Here is a 21,904-nt window from a genome sequence, read left to right on the forward strand (position 1 = left end):
AGCAGTTTCCCAAACCTGAATCCCAACCTGGACTCAACTGCCCAGGGCCAGACAGACCCACCTCTGGGCAAGCCAGGAGGGTTATGGTGTGGTATCACAGGCTGTATTAGTCACTTCAGGGAACAGCATCCACCAATAAAGCGACTGCATGCTGCTGCAGAAGCTCTGGCTACATTGCTGTAAAGGCTGAAAACGACTAAGTAGAAGCACCAGAGTCCATGAGGCATTTTATTTGTAAATATATGCATTACACCCCTAGAAAAAGAATCCCAGGATTTTCCCTCCTGTGTGTTTTCGTCTTGCTTCTTCATGGTCCATGATGCCAGCTGAGGTTGTCAATACAATGAAACTATGGAGTGGAAAAAGAAAATGCTGGTGAGTTAATAATTCAACATAGAGCTGCTTTCTGGTGCAGAAAAACATCAACACGCATCGGTAGCTAAGGACGCCTTCCTGTGGGGCACACAGCAATGGATAGTGCCTACAGTGTAGTGTATGAACATGACTCCTGCAACCCAGAGACCCCTGCCACTCACACAGCCCTGACTTCTGCATACACCATGAAACGAACATGACTGAAAACAAAGGGTGGGAACTCCTTTAACTTCAAATGTCACTTTCTGCTCTCAGATAAGGAGACTTTAAAGTCTTCACATAAAATTGAGTCTGAATTGTGTTTCTACCCCGCACTGTGTAATAGGCTATTATATGGAGACATATTCACGTGTACAATGAGTGGCTACTTCATGAGTTATCATGGGGATCAATGTAACAAGCGCACAGTATGCAAATGTGAGGCATTAAAATCAGTATCATAATTACAGAGATATGATTTTTCTAAGAGAACACTGTACCTGTAATACAGCAACCATGAAGTGAAAATACATTCAACCAAGACACCAAACGCATAATTTGGAGGGTATAAATTCTTTTTTTTTGAGAGTCTTGCTCTGTTGCCAGGTGCCAGGCTGGAGTGCAGTGGCACAATCTCGGCTCACTGCAACCTCTGCTTCCTGCGTTCAAGCAATTCTTCTGCGTCAGCCTCCTGAGTAGCTGGGACTACAGGCGCGCGCCACCACACCCAGCTAATTTCTGTATTTTAGTAGAGACGGGGTTTCACCATGTTGGTCAGGATGGTCTCTATCTCTTTACCTAGTGATCCACCTGCCACAGCCTCCCAGAGCGCTGGGATTACAGGCGTGAGCCACCGCGCCCAACCCGGAGGGCATAAATTCTTAACCACAAACATACACATTTACTGTGCCAGCTCATAAAGTGCTTTACCAAAATTAAATCAGGTGATAAAGAGAGGAACTATTACTACTTTTACAGATGAAAAAATCAAGGCTATGATTTGCCCAAGATCTCAGGGCTTTAAAGCAGAAAAACAAGGATTTGAACTCAGACAGGCTCTTACGGACAAAGATTCCCAAAGTGAGTTTTCCCAAAGGCCTAGGCTTCAGAAGTGATTCTGGCCCTGAGTCTGGGATCACAGGAAACACACAGTATGAACTATCTGCAGTGAGCCAAAGGGCCAGACAAGAAAGTGGACACGACCCTCCCCTTCTGCCAGTCTAAGCTCTCATGCGCCTCTCCGAACCTGAGGCCCAACACATGATACGTGGCAAATGGCCAGGCACTGTGGCAGGTGCCTGTATTCCCAAATCCTCAAGAGGCTGAGCAGGGAGGACTGCCTGGGGCTAGGAAGCCAAGGCTATAGTGTGTTATGACCACACCCGTGAAGAGCCACTGCACCCAAGCCTGGGCAACAAAGTGAAACCCTTTTAAAGAGAGAGAAAAGTGGCCGGGCGTAGTGGCTCACGCCTGTAATCCAAGCACTTTGGAGGCCAAGGTCGGCGGATCACCTGAGGTCGGGAGTTCAAGACCAGCCTGACCAACATGATGAAACTCTGTCTTTAAAAAAAAAGAGAGAGAGAAGAAATACTGATTAAAACTTAAGCTAATTCTTAGGTCAAACTGGTTGAGAATAGACAATAGTGAGAATAGAGAATACTACTGCTTTGCTTTAAAAAGAAGGAAAAAAGGGGGAAAAAAAACCACCTCAAGTCAAACTGCATCACAGCAACTCTTAACATTAACTTCTTTTAATTAAGGAAAGGCCAACTTACCCAAACTGGCGGGATGGAAGCAGATTATTCTGCCATTTTTCTAGATCTTTGAGTTGCACATCAAATCTGGGGCTGATCACACCACACTGTAAAATAACAACAAAAAAATATTGTTCACTTTACCAGTTTAACAGAAAAACTGAGTAACACAAGATGGCATTCATAAATGAACAGCCCTCCAAACCAACCCCCAACATTCAGATGGGTACCTATTTCTTGACATGCTTTTCAAAAAACACACGTAAGAAAGACTATGCCTGCCTACGAGAAGTAAAGGCATGAAGAGATGGGACGAGGTAATACACAGCAGTGTCAGGCCACTGGCGCACTCCTGTGGGCTGGAGAGCTGTCCAGAAGAATCAGATTTTACACAGCTAAGAAATCAAGTCTTAGACAAGGGAGACTATAGCCAACCCTTTTTCTCTCCTTTTTTGAGACGGAGTCTTGCTCTGTCCCCCAGGCTGGAGTGTGGTGGTGCCATCTCAGCTCACTCCAACCTCCGCGGCCCAGGTTCAAGCAAGTCTCCTGCCTCAGCCTCCCGAGTAGCTGGGGCTGCAGGTGTGTGCCACCACACCCAGCTATTTTTTTTTTTTTTTTGTATTTAGTAGAAACAGGGTTTCACCATGTTGGCCAGGATGGCCTCAATCTCTTCACCTAGTGATCCACCCGCGTTGGCCTCCCAAAGTGCTGGGATTACAGGCGTAAGCCACCGCGCCTGGCCAATGCCAACATTTTTTACATAGTAAGGATAAAATAAAATTGTAGGGTCTCAAATCCCGAAGCTCCTAAGCTAAAACTGCAAATTCTTAAGACTGTCTAAGGAACACGCTATACAGGCACTGAACTAAGAACGCTGCTTCCACCAATGAAGTACAATTACACATTTCCAAGGAACGATGTCCTACAACCCCAGGCAAACTTCTCAAATGAATCTGACAGAATGATGGAAGGCAGAAAGAGCAAAGGGCTTGCAATTATCTCATCTTGTCAGTACTTGGACACAGCAACAATGATCCTCCTAAGTGAGAGCTCTCCAAGGGCTCTGTCATCACTCAATTATATGCCAGCCCTATAACACTGCATCTTCCAACAAAGTCCACTAACTGAAAACCCTCTGTTCACAAAATCTGCTCTACAATCACAGGCACACTAACAGACACTTCCAAAAGCAGAAACTGACCCACAGAAACTGAAAATGGGCTTGTCAAAAAGACCCAACTGCTTTACACCAGGAAGCCTACTTAAGTTCTCCTACCATTACCCCATCAGCTATGCTGTGATTTGACTAACAAGGACAATCTCACAGTGGATGAAAGAAATGCAGGGATAGGAATATGGGAAAACTAGTTTTATTCAAGCAAGCTATATAGTGAAAGATCTTTCCAAAGTCTGCCACATGCTGCATCCAAGTTTTATGTTGATTCCAGCAGCAAAAAAATCCCTAATTCTGATAGAATTAAAACAGCATAACCCTCCCAACGCAGAAGAATCCTAAGAGGATGCGATCAAGACCAGAATTTTAATAAATCTAGTCTTTACGCATTATCTTTTTTCCAAGCTCAATTTCCACTCTAAAGGTAGGTCCATGTCTTGCATGAAAGCAATGGAGGCAGACACTCTCTTCTAAATGGAGATAAATTAAGTCCTGAGAAACAAAAATTGTTCGCTTTGCCCAAAGTCACAGAGCAGTCCAGGCGCAGTGGATCATCTGAGGTCATGAGTTCAACACCAGCATGGCCAACATGGCGAATCCCGGTCTTTACTAAAAATTTAGCAATTCGCCAGATGTGGTGGTGCACACCTGTTACTAGGGAGGCTGAGGCAGGAGAAATGCTTTAACCTGGAACATGGAGGCTGCAGTGGTCAAGATGATGTCACTGCACTCCAGCCTGGGTGACAAAACAAGACTCCATTTAAAAAAAAAAAGCCAGGTGCGGTGGCTCACGCCTGTAATCCTAGCACTTTGGGAGGCCGAGGTGGATCACCTGAGGTCAGGAGTTCAAGACCAGCCTGGCCATCGTGGTGAAACCCCATCTTTAAAAATAAATAAATAAATAAATAAAGGCACAGAGCACCACGGCCTGTCTATCAACTGTTGTAGGCTAGAATTTCTCAAATTAGTGTACCACAGAACAAGAGTGCCACAAATAAGTTCCATTTACAGAATGCTCTGTTCAAATTTATTTCTTGGCTGGGCCTAGTGACTCACACCTGTAATCCCAGCACTCTGGGAAGCTGAGGTGGGAGAATCATTTGAACCTAGGCGTTCAAGACAAACCTAAGCAACATAAAAAGATCCCATCTCTACAAAAAAGTTAACTAATAAAAATAAATCAATCCTACTTTGACGTGGGGTTCTAATGGCTACAACTACAACAAAACATGACATATTGAAAAATTACCCTTACAAGTTCTTCAAATCTTATGGAGTTTTGCTCTGTCACCCAGGCTGGAGTGGAGTACGGTGGCTTGGTCTTGGTTCACTGCAACCTCTGCCTCCCAAGTTCGAGCAATTCTCCTGCCTCAGCCTCCCAGTGGCCCGTCACGACACCCAGCTTATTTTGTATTTTAGTGGAGATGGGGTTTCACCATGCTGGCCAGGCTGGTCTCAAACGCCTGCCCCAGCCTCTCTAAGTGCTGGGATTACAGGTGTGAGCCACCATACCAGGCCTGTTCTTCAAATCTTTAATGAATACTTCAGCAACTCACTTGCTGGGTAGCCCCCCCACCATCTGTTGGACTAGACAAAGGGGTGTCCAAGGGAGAGAATACAGGCCTGGGCTCTTAGTTTCTGTTTCTAGTTTAGCCAGTAAGGCCCCTTCCTCATCCCTTTTCTATTTATTACTAGAGACAGAAACTAAAAACCATGGTTTCACATTGCTAAAAGCCTAAAACAAAACACAACAAAATAAGGCAGGCTGGACAAGCTTGGACTCGAGGGAACTGAGTCCTTGCAAATCTGAAAGCTACAAGCTTGAACAGAGGAAGCACAGTGGACCCGACTAGCTTACAGACGCCTGACCCCCGAAACACACCCCATCACTTAAACCACAAAGGCAGTTTCACTTGGTTAAGGTGTTGTCAGGTCAAATTGAAAAGCAGCACAGACCCCAAAGACCAATGCCAGCAAAACCAGGAAAAGTATTAGTACTGCTATTTAGAAAGCTCCACTTACTCAAAGATAAAAATATCCAGTTCAAAACACCCAACACATCACTGAGAGGAAGGACGCAGCATCTTGGACAAAAGGCTCAGTGGCCTTAAGCCACCCAAGTTCAAGCCAGTGAGGTAGGTAGTATTAACACCCAGTATTTAAATACTAGTACCAGCACTGCTGGTTTCACCCCCCATACCCCCTGCGACAGCTTATACCCCATAAAAACACTAGATCAACTGACATAATTCTAGCAGAGTCGACCCAGGAGACCAAATAAAGGTATATGGATAAAGTATGGCACCACTATTCAGTATATACACAACAGTATGCCGCATTCAAAAATTCTTAAGGCTTTGAAATGTGTGTAGATCACTAAATCTTACCTTGTTTAGCCTGCCTGTGAGGTTCACAACAATTTTCCCAGCTCTGTGATCGTCAATGATTTCAAATTCGCCAATGTAACCTGCAAAAGATAACTGGATTAAATACAAGACCAACTTGAGAGCTAAAGCTTTGTGCTCCTCTAACCTACTCAGTTCTTCACTCTCCCATCACCTCAGTGACTGCTTCTCCAAGAAGTTGGGAAGACAGTTGCTCTGTATCACAATTTTCACAACCTAATATAAAAGATTTAGAAGACAATACGCAAAACAATCCACCTTGCAATTCTAAAATAAATTATTTACCCCTTGCCCCTTCCTTCACTCTTTCCCACTCCCAAAGGCTACTTTATGCCAAAGATGTGAATAATCCAGTCTTTCTTCTCCCTCCCAAAGGGTCCTGAAAAGAACTCACACTGTCCCCCAGGCTGGAGTGCACTGGCCCAATCTCAGCTCCATGCAACCTCCACCTGCTGGGTTCAAGCAATTCTCCCTGCCTCAGCCTCCCAAATAGCTGGGGTTACAGGCACCTGCCACTACACCTGGCTAACTTTTTTTTTTTCCCCCCTTAAGCAGAGATGGAGTTTTCCCGATGTTGGCCAGGCTGGTCCTGAACTGAGCCCAGCAGTCCTTTCAATGACTTGGGTTCATTTAGCTCTCAAACACCTAGCAGGGCCCCTTTCCCCAGCAGTCCTACCCTAACTGACTCTTTAGCAGTTTGCATTCATTCTCAGGTATAAGACATATACTTTGGTCTCCCATAATTTCTACAGGATTGATTTTTGTTTTCGGTTTGTTTTTTTTTTTCCTTGAGATTTGTTGTTCTTGCCCATCCTGCAGTGCAGTGGTGCGACCTTGGCTCACTGCAACCTCCGCCTCCTGGGTTCAAGAGATTCTCCTGCCTCAGCCTCCCAAGTAGCTGGGATTACAGGCGTGCGCCATCACACCCAGCTAATTTGTATTTTTAGTAGACATGTCTCCATGTTGGTCAGTCTGGTCTCAGCCTCCCAAAGTGCTGGGTTTACAGGCATGACCCACCACGCCTGACCTAGGGCTGATTTCTTACAGAGTCTCACATTAAAACATAACACAGAGCGGCAGCACACTTACCATGCTTCATCATCACAGTGAGAAACCGGACGATGACTTTGGAGCACGGCCTAATAAGCACCTGGCGTTTGCCTCTCTTTTCGGCATTGTTGATGCTCTTCAGAGCATCAGCCAGGACATTCATGCGCACCATTGTGGCTGTTCAGGGGAGACAAAACAGGAGGTTTTACTGGCATTGCCGACATCAACACTCACCAATCACCACACTGCAGAAGCCTCATTTTCTTTCTGGTCCCACCTTGGGGAAGTTGTCTTAAGTCTAAGCAGGCTGCTTCGCCATTTCCCACCACCCAGGAAAATTCATATTTACTACGGTGATTGAAAACAGGTTATCGGGATGTCAGCCTGCACATTTTGAAACTCACTGATTCGCTAACCACTCTTCTTCGAATCGTGCCACACACCACCGTCCGGAGGTAATAGAATGTGGGACAAAATCCACTTGACACAAAGAAAACGTCTGAATTGGTGGACACTGCCAGGACCAAAATGAAAACACTGGATATACTCAACCAGTGATTCAGAACAGAAGCAGAACGTCACCGGCAAGGTTTTTCACATTGCGGAAAATCAGCAGATTCTGTACTGTTAACATTGTCCTTTAAATCAGTTCACTGTCACCTACCACGAAGGCATCTATTAAGCTAAATATCCATCTTTGTGCCATTTAAAATTGCGTCTAACAGCAAGAGCCACAGCGGCAAACAGCAACACTGTACATGCTGTCAGACTGGACTCACGGGCACGAACCGCACAATACACTAAAGTTTCGAAAGCTCTTAAGTATGGAGACCGAAGTGCTAACAGTAAAGAGTAGAACTTCAGTCTCTCCCCTTAAGTTGAACAAAGTGTCTAAAGAAAAACTCCGCGGCCCAGAAGATCCAAGTTAGCGCCCAGCAAACTACCAACCCCGGCACGATGCAGCTTTTACCTGCTAGGTGACCTCAGCCTCCCAAGCTTCAAGCGCGGCCGCAGCAATGAGAAACTGCACCGCCCACCAAACCCGATGCTGCCCGACGCCTCGGGCCAAGGCGCTGCCTCGGCCACTGAAGAAAGATCCAGACGCTGTGGCCCGAGCCGCAGCTACCGCCTAACTGGGTAGTCCAAGGCTCCGGCTCCCGCCAGTGCTGCGGCCTGGACCCGACGGACCCGGATCCCCGGAGTGCACAGCCTGGGGCGCCAGGGCATGGCTATCCTCTATGCCTGTCCAAGAACCCGCAAGGCCAGCACCCTCGGCCAAGGACGGGTCCAGCCTCCCCGCAGGACATCGAGACCGAACCTTATATTGCGGGATGGCGCAGATGACGGACGGATGAAATTGGAGCTCTCAAGAGAGGGATACTCACCGGCACGGAAAGATGGCGGAAAGAGGACGGGAGGGGAGAGTGCACGGAGTTATGGGAAGCGGGAGAGCTATCGCGAGACTTTCAAAAGACCGGTAAAAGCAAGGACCGCCTAAGAGGAGGAGGGCTAGGCGGAGCCTTCTCAGGGGTTGGCAGTCGAGAGTCGATGAAATCGACCTGTCCCGGTGCGGCCTGGAAGAGGCAAGGCGAGCCGCTCTTCGGAGGTTCGTCTACTTTTTGTTTTTATTTTATTTTTGATACGGAATCTCGCTTTGTAGCCCAGACTGGAGTGCAGCCCAGGAGTTCGAGATCAGCCTGGGTAACGCAGGGAGACCCTGTCGTTTTGTTTTTTAAAGTTATCCAGGTTCCCAAAACGTTCCCAGTTTTCTAGAACCTGCTTTGGCCAATACATTCACAACTTAGATGCTGTGTCTTTTGAGACTGAACCTTTATTTTCTGAAAAAGATATTTCATACAATCTTTGTCATGTTAAGGCAAATATGCACAAAGTAGGCATGTATTTTTGTTTTCCAATAGATGCATTATGAACATTTTCAGGAAGCTGGTGTGATTCAACTTTTAAATACAACCACAAAATTATATTCATCAGGAGGCATTACAACCTTTTGTACAGAGAAGCCACTACTTATACAATTGTTACTAGAACAAGGAAGATTCAGTTATACTTTTTATTTTTGATACCGAGTCTCGCTCTGTCGCCGAGGCTGGAGTGCAGTGGCGCGATCTCAGCGCACTGCAGCCTCCACCTCCCTGGTGCAAGTGATTCTCCTGCCTCAGCCTCCCAAGTAGTTGGGATTACAGCCATCACACCAGACTAATTTATGTATTTTTAGTAGAGATGGGGTTTCGCCGTGTTGGCCAGGCTGGTCTTGAACCTCTGACCTCAAGTGATCCGCCCACTCCGGCTTCCCAAAGTGCTGGCATTATAGATGTGAGCCACCACACACAGCTAAAAAAAATTTTTCTTGATTGAAAAATAATTGAATCTCAGACATAAGTCACCCAACAGTTGCTTACTGAGCATCCATGTACCAGACACCAAGTAAGGCCCTGGAGTACAAGGTGCCCACACAGGCACCATCTAGCCAGTTCTGTCCCCTGCTCGGTCTTCTAGCTTCATGCTCTCTCACACATCATCATTGGCCCTTGCTCATTCATTGCATTTCCTCTTCCCTCTAGCATGGTGCCTGGATATTTGCTAAATAAGTAAACGTAAACCTTTTATTTTTCTTCTTTAAATTGTTCATGGACTCCCACTCTGTTGCCTAGGCTAGAGTGCAGGAGGGCACTCATAGTTCAATGTAACCTCAAATTCATGGACTCCAGTGAATCTTCCGCCGAGGTCTCCCGAAGTGGTGGGATTACAGGTGTAGCCAACATGTACCTTATAGACGTGTAAGGACCACACAGGGTACTTCATTAGTCAGATTAATAAATCCAATCATGTGAGTATTATATTGGCTAAGTTATAAAGAAAGTGAGACATGAAGATTCTGGCTGTTTTTATTTTTTCCCCTTTTACACAAAACCAAGTAGAAGAAATAATACAGGATTAAAACTGCAAAAGTAGTTAATCAGTAGAACATGTATACACAAAAAAATCCAGATAGGAAGACAGGCTTATTTACAATTAAAGTAAGGTAAAATTAAGGTGTTTTTTTTGTTATGAAATATTTAAAAAAATCAAACATATGCTACAAAGGGCACCACTGTTTACAGCAATATTAAAGAGAAAACAACACTTACTTAATAGGGACAGATATACCACAAGGTACACATCATCAGTGCAATAAATTCTCAAAACTATATTACAGCTAGTTCATCAGTTTAAGAATTGTTCCCAAGTCAGTCACATTTTTGGCCCTCAGAAGTTGATTCCTACAGATTTCAACTACTCCAGATTTCTAGCTACCAAGAAGTTAAGAATGATTATAAGAAGCTTTCCAAAGAGTTACAAAACCTTTGTAGACCAGAAGCGAACTATCATCACCTCAAGTCTGCTCTTACCAACAGCCCTTGTATTTTTCAGGGAGAAATCTCTAGGAAAAAAGACACCAGTGTAGTCACTATCTCCCATGTCAAGCCTAGGGGACTAAAATGGCCAGTATTACCATAAAATGAGAATTTTGAGGTTTACCTTAAAAGGCTTATTCTGGTATCAAACAATCAGTCAGGTTATCTTCTACTAAAATGAATCTTGACTAAACATAGAAGACTGCTATCCTTTGCTGCTGGTCTTAAAGTACAAGTCATAGACGTGAGTCTTAACCTACTGTATACTATATAGCTAAAGTCAGCTGAAAATCTGAAATTAAAAGTATGCTAGAGATCCTAAATGCAATCTTTTGGAACTCTGCCATTAAAAAGCCTTTAAGGATTTACTAACTTCAAGTCTAAGTGCAAGGGGACAAAAGCTTAAGCCTGTCAGACATTCCTTTTTCATGGACAAAAAGATCAGTTTCCTACAAATAGCTAAGCTTTGCACAAGGGAGAAACCTACACATGCTAGCACATGGAATCAGTTTCATTTTATTCCACGGGGACTCTTCTCCCACAGGAAAGAAAGAGAATGAGGAATGAATCTTACTTGGTCTCTTCATCAGAAGTGGTAAACTTGGTCTCTGTATTCATGAAGTCAGACAGTTTTTTAAGCAGACTGTGGAAGCAGACAGTAGAACCAGCTTCCTGTAGCCACAGACCACTACACTGAATCTAGCTAAAGCAAAGATGAACTTGAACAATTATCCAGAGTCACTTGAACTGTCCTAAAGGGCAAGGTTCACCACTATAAAAAGGAAGTTGTCAAAAAGCAAGAATTCAATTAACCCTGGCTACGAAAAATCAAAACAGGTCAGACACACTGAGTCACCCATGAGGCCAACTGCTAAGAACTCACTCAACTATGTGACATGAAGACACTATGCACAAAGCCTTACTTGCCGAGCCTCAATTTCTATTAACTAAGGGCAGAGTGAGGGAGAGCAAAGAGCTACTTCTGAAACATTTTAGTATCCACATAGTACAACAGAAAGGGTTCCCAGGGGCAATGGGTGCTCCATTAATCACGCTGAATAAAGCAGATGAATTATTCGTTTTTCTTTTCTTTTTGTTTGAGAAGTTTGTTTATCTCCCTTTTGGCCATTCCAATGTACTTCAAAATGATTCCATGTTGGTTTAGTCCAGGAAGCAACAGTAAGGAAGTCACTTAAAATAAAAAAATAAACAACATTAAGGAGTTAGGAATTAACTTGCTAAAGGTTGTTATTATTATTATTATTTTCTTTTAGAGGGAGTCTGACTTTTTTTTGCCCAGGCTGGAGTGCAGTGGCACGACCTTGGCTCACTGCAACCACTGCCTCCCGAATTCAAGCGATTCTCCTGCCTCATCTTCCCAAGTAGAGCAGCTGAGATTACAGGCACCTGCCACCACGCTCAGCTAATTTTCGTATTTTCAGTAGATACAGGTTTTCACCATGTTGGCCAGGCCTGGCTGGTCTCGAACTCCTGACCTCAGGTGATCCGAGGTTATTATTTGCGTGTGTGTGTGTGTGTGTGTGTGTGTGTGTGTGTGTGTGTCAGTCTTGCTATGATACCCTGGCTGGAGTACAATGGTGTGATCTCAGCTCACTACAACCTCCACCTTCCAGGTTCAAGTGATATTCATATCTCAACCTCCTGAGTAGCTGGGACTATGGGGTGCGCATCACCATGCCTGAATCATTTTTGTATTTTTAGTAGAGATAGGGTTTCGCCATGTCGCGCAGGCTGGTCTCTAACTCCTGGCCTCAAGTGATCCACCTGTCTCAGCCTGCCGAAGTGCTGGGATTACAGGTGTGAGCCACCATGCCCGGCCAGTTATTACATTGTAAAGAAGGTAGGTTCCCAGATTACTAAACTCTGTAATGGGAGGAACCAACAGGAAACCAATTACTTCCCCTGGGGTGTATCCCCAAAAACTTCTGCTCTCATCCCCTCTTCCACCTCAGAAAAGAATCACTGCTTATTTTTACCTCTCGCACATTACTTTCTACCTTGGCTATTACGTTATTTTCACTTTCTATGAGACCATAATAATCTTTCTATATTCCCACAGTTCCCTTCCAGTATCTAAAACTTAGGAAGTACTCACAGTTGTTTACTGACAAAGTTACAGTTAAACTTCACTTCCAGGATATGCCTGTAGTTTTTCCTCAAAGACTTACCTATGAGGTAGGTAAGAAGCAGGTTGTGGACTTGCTGTCCCACCCAAGCAACCGCAGCAAGGGAAACGATCATAGTCATGAAGTACTAACAATGAAAAGAAGAATTTATCAACTCCTAGAAACAGACTACGCCTGACTTTAAGAAACTGTTTTACCATTCTACAATCTCTACATATATCAAAACTTCATGTGACACCATAAATATATGTAATTTTTATTTGTTAATTAAAGAAGAGTTTGTTTCAAAGTTTGAAAAATCATTTAGCTTTTATTATCACTTTTCTTTAAAATTCTTAGATTTAAAAACTTGTTCCATTGGATCTACTTTACAGAAGTTTTGATACATTTCCTCCTAGAATTATTGCAATTCTGTATGTGAATATTTTATGATATAAATTATACAACCTTTTCAATTAGTAACTTCATGGAGCAGCCTCACATGAAGCTGACAGATAAGAGAACAGATGAACAGATGCATTCCTTTTTTTTTTTTTTTTTTTTTTGAGACAGAGTTTCATTCTGTCACACAGGCTGGAGTACAGAGTGCAAACAGCTCACTGCACAAACAGCTCAATGGAGCCTCAACCTCCTGGGCTCAAGTGATCCTCAGCTTCCCGGTGTAGCTGGGATTACAAGCATGAGCCACCGTGCCTGGCCTAAACAGATGCTTTCTAAGTATATGTCTTTTTACTAGTATTTCAGTAAGAAAAATGAAACAGAAGAATTTTGTTTTAATAGAATTAAAAAAATAACTGCAAAAACGTAATTTTTAACTTTAAAATGATTCAGTCTGGTTAACACAGGTAAACATTTATGAATGTATTTAGGAGTTAACGAATGAATAAATTTCAAATTATAACTATTAAGACAAAAAGGCAGAGTGACTCAAATTTTTAAATTTTACCGTACTTATTAAGTCAAAGCAAAAAAAGTACCATCTTAGGTTTTTCTTCCTTTAGTGTGAAGAGGCGTTTCCACCAACCCACAGCTCTGCGTCGAGTTTTTACTAGATTGCTGCAAATTTCGTGGAATCTTTGCTGTTGTTCAGTGGTCCTAGAAAAAGAAATTTGTCTTTTGCTATAAATACATCGCTATAGTTGACCAAAACACACCACCTTCTTTGATTTAAGAGCATCTTCTAAAGAAAGTCAAAATAAAAACAATGTCTCACCATTATCTTATATAGGTGAAAAAGTCCTTCCACCATTAAGACACTTTTTATAGCACAGGAGTGTTTTTACATAAACTGTTTAAGAGTGTGACTATGTGTGTGTACAATAAAGAAATCTATGGCTCTGAAGCCACATTTATTTTATATTATTTTATTTTTTGAGACAGAGGGCTCTTGTCATCAAGGCTGGAGTGCAATGGTGCATTTTGTTTGTTTTGTTTTGTTTGAGACAGAGGGCTCCTGTCGCCCAGGATGGAGTGCAATGGTGTGATCTTGGCTCACCATAACCTCCGACTCCCAGGTTCAAGCGATTCTACTGCCTCAGCCTCTGGAGTTGTTGGGATTACAGGCACCTCCCACCACGTACAGCTAATTTTGTGTTTTTAGTAGAGATGGGGTTTCTCCATGTTGGTCAGGCTCCCGACCCTTGAACTCCCGACCTCAGGTGATCTGCCTGCCTCAGCCTCCCAAAGTGCTGGGATTATAGGCATGAGCCGCCGCGCCTGGCCTGAAGCCACATTTATTTAATGGTAGTAAAAGATGCGTGACTTCTTGGGGCCATAGAGAAATCCGTCTATTCCTAAATAATTTTTTAGATCCAAATAAATTCTGCACTACACCTATCAGAATCCCACCAAACAGCTGTATTTGAACACTCTTCAGTAACATACTAACTACTAGCATTTTAACACATAACACCCCCAGCTGGGCCCCATACATTTGATGACAAGGCAACAGTAAGCTCAAATCTGAATTCTTCTTTATAAATAAAATATAATCAACATACAACACAGCAGTAAAAAGCCAAGAGACCCTCCAAGAAAACCTTTTATATTTATAATGTTTTTCTTGGTTCTGATTTTTTTTGTTTTTGTTTTTGTTTTTGTTTTTTGAGACGGAGTTTCGCTCTTGTTACCCAGGCTGGAGTGCAATGGCGCGATCTCGGCTCACCGCAACCTCCGCCTCCCGGGTTCAGGCAATTCTCCTGCCTCAGCCTCCTGAGTAGCTGGGATTACAGGCACGTGCCACCATGCCCAGCTAATTTTTTGTATTTTTAGTAGAGACGGGGTTTCACCATGTCGACCAGGATGGTCTCGAACTCTCGACCTCGTGATCCACCCGCCTCGGCCTCCCAAAGTGCTGGGATTACAGGCTTGAGCCACCGCGCCCGGCCTGATTTTTTTTTTTAATTGCCTTTGCACTGTCTTCGATACACAGCTATAATGGCTGCTATTATTACGTAGGCCCTGTGCTGAGGGATGTGTTGCCTTCTCTCCTCTAGCCCTCATCTCTGTAAAACTGCAGTGACAGATAAAGTAGAGGGATTTCTGCTGAGCCCTGGAACTTCTTTTTAACAGTTAGACGTTATGTTATTTGTTGCCCATGGTCAAGGCTAGATTGTGGCTATGCAAAAGAGTGTTCTTTTCCCCTATAAGATCAAAAAAGAAACAAAATTTGCTCTATCAATAACTGAGGCACACCATGAAATGATCAGTGGTTATTTCTGAAAACTTTCCTCTAGGAGTTACAAATTAGCAGACTGGAATGTCATCTGGCTAAGAAGGCCAAGGTCGGTGGTTTATTTCTTGGCTAACTCTGTTACATTGAACATTCAGAAACTTGCCCAAAAAAGCCAACAGCATTGATTGATTACCACAAGTGAAAAACAATTCAAAGGATAGTTCCTAACACGAATCCATTCTGTTGTTGGGGGAAACAACTTTAAACAAACATTGTTAATTATATGGTAATAAGCAAACTTTGAATTTGTTCCTAAAGATCCATAAGGTCCACATTTAAAATTTTTTTTTTTTTTTTTTTTTTTTGAGACGGAGTTTCGCTCTTGTTACCCAGGCTGGAGTGCAATGGCACGATCTCGGCTCACCGCAACCTCCGCCTCCTGGGTTCAGGCAATTCTCCTGCCTCAGCCTCCTGAGTAGCTGGGATTACAGGCACGCGCCACCATGCCCAGCTAATTTTTTGTATTTTTAGTAGAGACGGGGTTTCACCATGTTGACCAGGATGGTCTCAATCTTTCAACCTTGTGATCCACCCGCCTCGGCCTCCCAAAGCGCTGGGATTACAGGCTTGAGCCACCGCGCCCGGCCCTAAAATTATTATATTTACAGAATTATTTTGCAATTTGCTATCCTCTGAGAAACAACCAACCAAAGGCACAAATAGAATACTAACCAAATAAAAAAAAATAAAAGCCAAGGGAGAATAGTAACTGAGAAGAAAAAAATGTACTCCAACATCTATTTTGGCTGATTATTTGAATCAAAATTCAACATGTTACAGGAAGTTAAAATACTTTTAATATGATCCTTATCCAGTTAACTGTATCTGAGGAGTTCATAAGCAACCATTTAAGAATGGTATAAATAAAATCAGCCACCCATGTGTATCCAGTTTGAACAACTTCAGAAACACTTGGTATTCACTTTGTTAATTCCACTTAGGAATTCGTAAGTATTCTAAGTATCTCAGCCTTAACACAAAATCTACTTAAAAGTCAAAATATTTCACAGTACTTAGTGCCTGCCACAGTAGACATTTAATAAATAATTGCTGAATGAATGTGAATGAAAATCTGCCAATTTCCTTTTCTATAGTCATCCGAAAATAATTTGTTTAGTTATTATGCTATCTTTTTTGTTTTTTTTTTTTTTTTTTTTGATACAGAGTTTCCCTCTTGTTACCCAGGCTGGAGTGCAATGGCGAGATCTCGGCTCACTGCAACCTCTCGGGTTGAAGTGATTCTCCTGCCTCAGCCTCTGGAGTAGCTGGGATTACAGGCACGTGCCACCACGCCTGACTAATTCTGTATTTTTAGTAGAGACAAAGTTTCTCCATGTTGGTCAGGCTGGTCTGTGATCCGCCTGCCTCGGCCTCCCAAAGTGCTGGGATTACAGGCGTGAGACACTGCGCCCGGATGTTATACTATCTTAAATATCAACAGAAATGTAAAAATGTATACGTACAGTTACCATAAAAGAACTATGGAGTACAGAAAATTCATAATTCATATTCATATTCAAATCAGTTAAGACATTCTTCACATAAAAGCAATAAATCTAATGCTTAGGTGTCTGAGGTTAGAAAATTATCTCTGCTTGGCCGGGCGCGGTGGCTCATGCCTGTAATCCCAGCACTTTGGGAGGCCGAGGTGGGTGGATCACGAGGTCAAGAGATCGAGACCATCCTGGTCAACATGGTGAAACCCCATCTCTACTAAAAATACAAAAAATTAGCTGGGCATGGTGGCGCGTGCCTGTAATCCCAGCTACTCAAGAGGCTGAGGCAGGAGAATTGCCTGAACCCAGGAGGCGGAGGTTGCAGTGAGCCGAGATCGCACCATTGCACTTCAGCCTGGGCAACAAGAGCCAAACTCCGTCTCAAAAAAAAAAAAAGAAAGAAAATTATCTCTGCTTATTTACGGCATACTAATCACAGTCACCGAGTTCAGTAACTACACAGAAATTAGACTGCCAAATCATTATGCTACCTACCATTTATTGGAGCCAAAAATCCTAGGCGCTAGAATGGGAACGAGGTAGTCAGCCAAGCACAAAAACATAACAAAACAGGAAACGCCCGACAGAACAGATGGGTCTAGATAGTAGATAATCCTGTTAAAAAAATTAATAAAGTTTAGAAAAATATAGTCATTATTACTCCTAACTAAACAGAACTGATTTATTTACTTAATCCACTGCTTCTCAGAGATATTTGCCATTTATCTTCTAATTTTTTCACAAGTGGCTTTCCAGAGGCTTGGTGTCATGCTAATATCACAGCTGCAATGGTTAAATAAATATCAATAGACAAACACTCTTTGGAGTTCTCAGTACTTTTTTTTTTTTCTTGAGGTGGAGTCTCACTCTGTCGCCCAGGCTGGAGTGCAGTGACACGATCTCTGCTTACTGCAACCTCCACCTCCCGGGTTCAAGTGATTCTCCTGCCTCAGCCTCCTGAGTAGCTTGAATTATAGGAGTGTGCCACCACGCCTGGCTAATTTTTTTGTATTCTTAGTAGAGATGGGTTTTCACCATGTTAGCCAGGATGGTCTTCATCTCCTGACCTTGTGATCTGCCCACCTCAGGCTCCCAAAGTGCTGGGATTACAGGCCTCAGCCACTGCGCCCAGCCTGGAGTTCTCAGTACTTTTTAAGAGTTTCGGGGAGTGGGGGGGCTAGGGGAGGGATAGCATTAGGAGAAATACCTAATGTAGATGACGGGTTGATGGGTACAGCAAACCAACATGGCACATGTAATATCTATGTAACAAACCTGCATGTTCTGCACATGTATCTGGTCTTGAGGACAATAAGTTTGAGAGTCACTGATTTACCCAAGTGCTTTAGGGTTACCAAGTTTATGTAAGTACTACAAATTCTGGAAACTAGAAGTGCCTATGAGAAAACGCATTCTTTCTGGGTTATATATTACAAAAGACTTAAGGCCCGCCCACAAATGAAAGCTATATATTAAAAGGCTTTTTATTAACAAGAAACACAACCCGTAGTAATCTGATAGTTCACTTACAGAAACACCAAAGAAACCACACCCATGATGGCAGGTGGAAACCAGGCTCTTTCCCATCGAAGGACTTTATCAGCCATCAGCATCACTTCTCCCCATCCTTGCAGCTGTTCTTCCAGACTTGCAGTCTCTGCAGCCTAAATACCAACATTTAAAGCGATTGTTTGACCGCTCTCAACATTTTTGTGGTTCACAAAATTCAATTATTTTAAGGCTCCAAATACATAAAAATAACCTCAACCAAATTGCCATTTTAAAGAAAGTTGGTTTCTGAAAAACTGCAATTGCAAAGATGAAAACCCAATGGTTTTTTTGTTGTTGTTGTTGTTTTCTGGAGTCTCGCTCTGTCACCCAGCCTGGAATGCAGTGGCAAGATGAAGCTTCTGCCTCACGGGTTCAAGCGATTTTCCTACCTCAGCCTCCCAAGTAGTTGGGACTACAGGCACATGCCACCACACCCGGCTAATTTTTTGTACAGATGAGGGTTTCACTATGTCAGCCAGGCTGGTCTTGAACTCTTGACCTCAAGTGATCTACCAGGCCCAGCCCAAATATCCTTTTAATGGTCACAGTCTAAGCACTGAGCTAGTCTTTTTTTTTTTTTTTTTTTTTTTGTATTCGTTAATTGTTTATTTATCAAGAGAAACTATTTCTTAGCCCACATATTCATGTGTCTTAGTTCAGGAACCCGAGTCAGTGACAAACTTCTAGGTAATTCAACCTGAAGAAATTCTTTCTATTCCAAGATCACTTTATACTACAAAAGATACCAGCCTTCATCTCCTCAAAATCTTTCTCGGGACTGTAATTTTTGTAGTAATCTGCGTATGCCTTCTTTCTTGGTTCAGCCACACCAAACTTATAGAGAGCTGCAACCCCCAGGGATACCAGGAATGCTCCAACCATATGAATTCGCAGACGCCTGGCCAGAAGGCCACGCATCTGAGGTTTTGCCAAAACTTCAGAAGCCATGGTAGTTACTGTCCTTGATACGTACGCCAACCTCAACACCGACGTCCTTCCAGACTGATGGAAAAATGGACCTGGGCTATTCTTTACATTCATGACGTAACTTGATCCTTATAGAGAGCCACAAGGTAGGGATAATTAGATTCATTTTACAATTAAAGAAAGTGAGCTCAAAATAGTTTACTTTCTTAAAGTCATACAGGGAATCATGCGGCAGGGCCTAGAGCATTAACAAAACTGAAATCGCTTTAAGTTTGTTTATTTCAGATGGCTAGAATTGATCCGTTTTGTCATCTTATTGATTTAAACCCTTCTAAATCCATTAGGAAAGACTTTCCCTGAACAGCATTCAATTTCTAAAATAGCTCTTTGTGTAATGGAATCACTCAGATGTTGGCATTCATTGCACAATTAAGGAAAACTACTTTCACTAAATTAAAGTGGCATTTTAGGCTCAATATTTCTCCTCAGTACAGTGTTTCCTACCACTTAGGAGGTCATTTTGGTTACACTTCAAATTTCTCTATGACTCTGACAGCCGAAAGTGGACCTCTAGGATGAGCTAATGTGGCAAAAGCCCTGAAAACTGGTTTTGATAAAGGAAGAAAAAATTAGAATAAGAAACCCAAGTGTCTGTGTTACGAGTCTGGATACAGCAGCTGATGCCTGTAATCCCAGCACTTTAGGAGGAAGAGACTGGAGGATTGCTTGAGCCTCAAGAGTTTGGGACTAGCCTGGCCTGAGACTTTGTCTCTACAAATGTCATTTACTGGGAAGCATGCAAATGACAGAATAAAGCACTTAATTTTAACAAAGACACTTAATCTTAACAAAGACGCTCTATCTGTGCCACGCTGACCACTCTTTTGATCTCAATATTTCTGACTTTATTTCCATGCTTAATACTATGAAAGAAGAGGCTACTACGTGTGGGAACTCTGCTGAGCATTTTATATTTATACTTCAATTAATCTTCCCAACAACCCTAAAAAAGGTGCTATTATTATCCCCATTTTACGGAGGAGGAAACAGATAAACAGGTTAACCGATTTGCATCCAGGAAACCCACGACCGAAGGCTTTGCTTTCCTCAGAGTTATACTGCTCTGCTGCAAAGCAAGAGCTCTAGCCCAGGATTTGTCATTTCGACAGGGCATGAGCAACTTCTTTGTGTTTCAATTAATCCTCTTAAAAGGAACCATGCTGGGAACTATGTTAGAAGGCGTGTGTTAAAAGGAACAAAGCAAGCATTTCTAAAAGCAAATATAAAGTGAAAATCATGCACAATCAAAACTGCCCTGAAGTCACGTCACTGGCCAGCATATGTGCTCTTGGAAGTTCAAATGCCCCAAATTAAGTTCTTTGGTTCCGTTTTTCATTGCTGATGTGTGACCTGCAGTCACTAGGAAAGGGTAACCGAGAACATGCAAGGATATTTTTTTACTGCCTACGTGGTGCACTTAAATTCATAACAAATGAAATTTATCCGCCTATGATACCTAACCTCACTGCAGTTCCTTCGGATCCCCGCTTATTACTCTCAAGTTGTTTCCAGTGACCCCACCCCCGCCAGACCTCCGAATTCCAGACAAACGCCAAGACATGCCATTGTCTGTTCAGCTGTACCCCACTCTCTCAGTTCCCCACGGTGAGCTCGCAGCCTCCCTGCGGTTTTAAGTTGTACCAGCTCTAACAGAAATTCTCAGCAGTAGCCTTTCGACCTTCCATCCTTGCCCAAGCTTTAGGGGTAAAAGAGGGCAAGCACATCCAAGTTAAGATCAAAGACGGGGAAAGCCGAATACGGCTGGGACCTGGGCCCCGAAAGCGCTGGACAGGCCCCAGGAGGCCTTCTGCCCACTGCGGCACCCCAGGCTAGTGTCGCAGCCCCAGGCCTCCCACTTCCTCTTCGACCCCTATTGGAGCTTAGGCATCACCCGCCCTCCTCGCCCCGTCGAGCACGGTCCCCAGGAAAGGTCAGAGGTCGACACCCAGGGCCAGGCATCGTCGCCTGCGCCAGGAGAGAAGGGACGGGCCCGCGGCGGGTGACCGGGAAGAGGCCGCGGTGTTTGAGCCCACGGACGTCCGGCGGCCTCTACTGGCTCCCGGAGAACAGGCAGCCAGGACTCACCAGCAGGTTGGTGCTGCGATTATCTCCCTCCGCCATCGTCTCTGAGATGCTGTCTCCGTAAGCTCGGGCCACCTTCCCGGCGACACTTCCTATCAGGACTCACACGGCGACCACAGCGCTAGGGAACGCCCCGCAGACCGCTTATATTGGTCGTCGGCCCTTCCCGACAGCCCCCGCGATACTCGCTCCTCATTGGACAGGCTGAGCTCACGCCTCGGGGAAGCCGGACCAACCGAAGTTCAGCGCATGGCTTGAAATCGAGGTCAAAGGAGAGAGAGAGGCCGTGTCTGGCCGAGGGGGCGGGGACACGGAGTAACCAATCAACGTTCAGAGACTGCGCGACAGCCCAGCCAAGCTTGTAGGTAGCGGTTCAACGGCCGGCGCGGGGGGCGCTGTCCCGCAGGGGTTCCCGGGTTCCGGCCTCCGCGGCCGCTTTCTGACCCTCTTTGTCTGGCTCTCGCAGCCGCGGAGCCTCTCTGAACAATGGGCCAGTCCGAGAGATACTGCGCGGCCTGAAGCGGAGGGCGGGGACGCCGGCCTGCGACCCTTAACCTATTCTCGTGGCCCCTGGGCGGCTGGGCTCCACTCCCTCTCCGGTCCGGGGCCCTCGTCCGGCACCCGAGCCGTTTAGCCCCGACTTGCGACTCGGGAGGTTTTGAGGACAAATGAAAAGAGCTCTTTGTGTAGATTTTGCTGCAATGTTTCTCTTCTACCCAGTAGAAATAAGGCCTTAATGGAAAAACCCAGGCCT

General features: G+C 44.1%; 3 protein-coding genes across 3 annotated transcripts; all 3 read right to left on the minus strand.

Moving 5' to 3' along the window:
- Window positions 1–210: 210 nt before the first annotated feature.
- Window positions 211–8,204, minus strand: RPS15A (ribosomal protein S15a). The gene is made up of 5 exons (XM_010339361.3): window positions 8,123–8,204; window positions 6,777–6,914; window positions 5,670–5,749; window positions 2,130–2,215; window positions 211–349 (listed from the first exon to the last, which is right to left on the minus strand). Exons 2-5 carry the CDS (start codon window positions 6,907–6,909, stop codon window positions 256–258), a joined length of 393 nt encoding a protein of 130 aa, XP_010337663.1. The 5' UTR covers window positions 6,910–6,914; window positions 8,123–8,204; the 3' UTR covers window positions 211–255.
- A 344-nt stretch (window positions 8,205–8,548) lies between these two features.
- Window positions 8,549–21,295, minus strand: ARL6IP1 (ARL6 interacting reticulophagy regulator 1). Its single transcript, XM_010339360.3, has 6 exons — window positions 21,154–21,295; window positions 18,061–18,194; window positions 17,026–17,145; window positions 13,278–13,395; window positions 12,343–12,427; window positions 8,549–11,344 (listed from the first exon to the last, which is right to left on the minus strand). The coding sequence occupies exons 1-6, from the start codon at window positions 21,187–21,189 to the stop codon at window positions 11,226–11,228; spliced, it is 612 nt and encodes a 203-aa protein (XP_010337662.1). The 5' UTR covers window positions 21,190–21,295; the 3' UTR covers window positions 8,549–11,225.
- Window positions 18,202–21,147, minus strand: LOC104651513 (cytochrome c oxidase subunit 6C). Its single transcript, XM_010339359.3, has one exon. It carries the CDS (start codon window positions 19,120–19,122, stop codon window positions 18,805–18,807), a length of 318 nt encoding a protein of 105 aa, XP_010337661.1. The 5' UTR covers window positions 19,123–21,147; the 3' UTR covers window positions 18,202–18,804.
- Window positions 21,296–21,904: the final 609 nt, after the last annotated feature.

Source organism: Saimiri boliviensis, chromosome 12, assembly GCF_048565385.1.
Source record: "Saimiri boliviensis isolate mSaiBol1 chromosome 12, mSaiBol1.pri, whole genome shotgun sequence".
In the NCBI taxonomy this organism is placed as follows: domain Eukaryota; kingdom Metazoa; phylum Chordata; class Mammalia; order Primates; family Cebidae; genus Saimiri; species Saimiri boliviensis.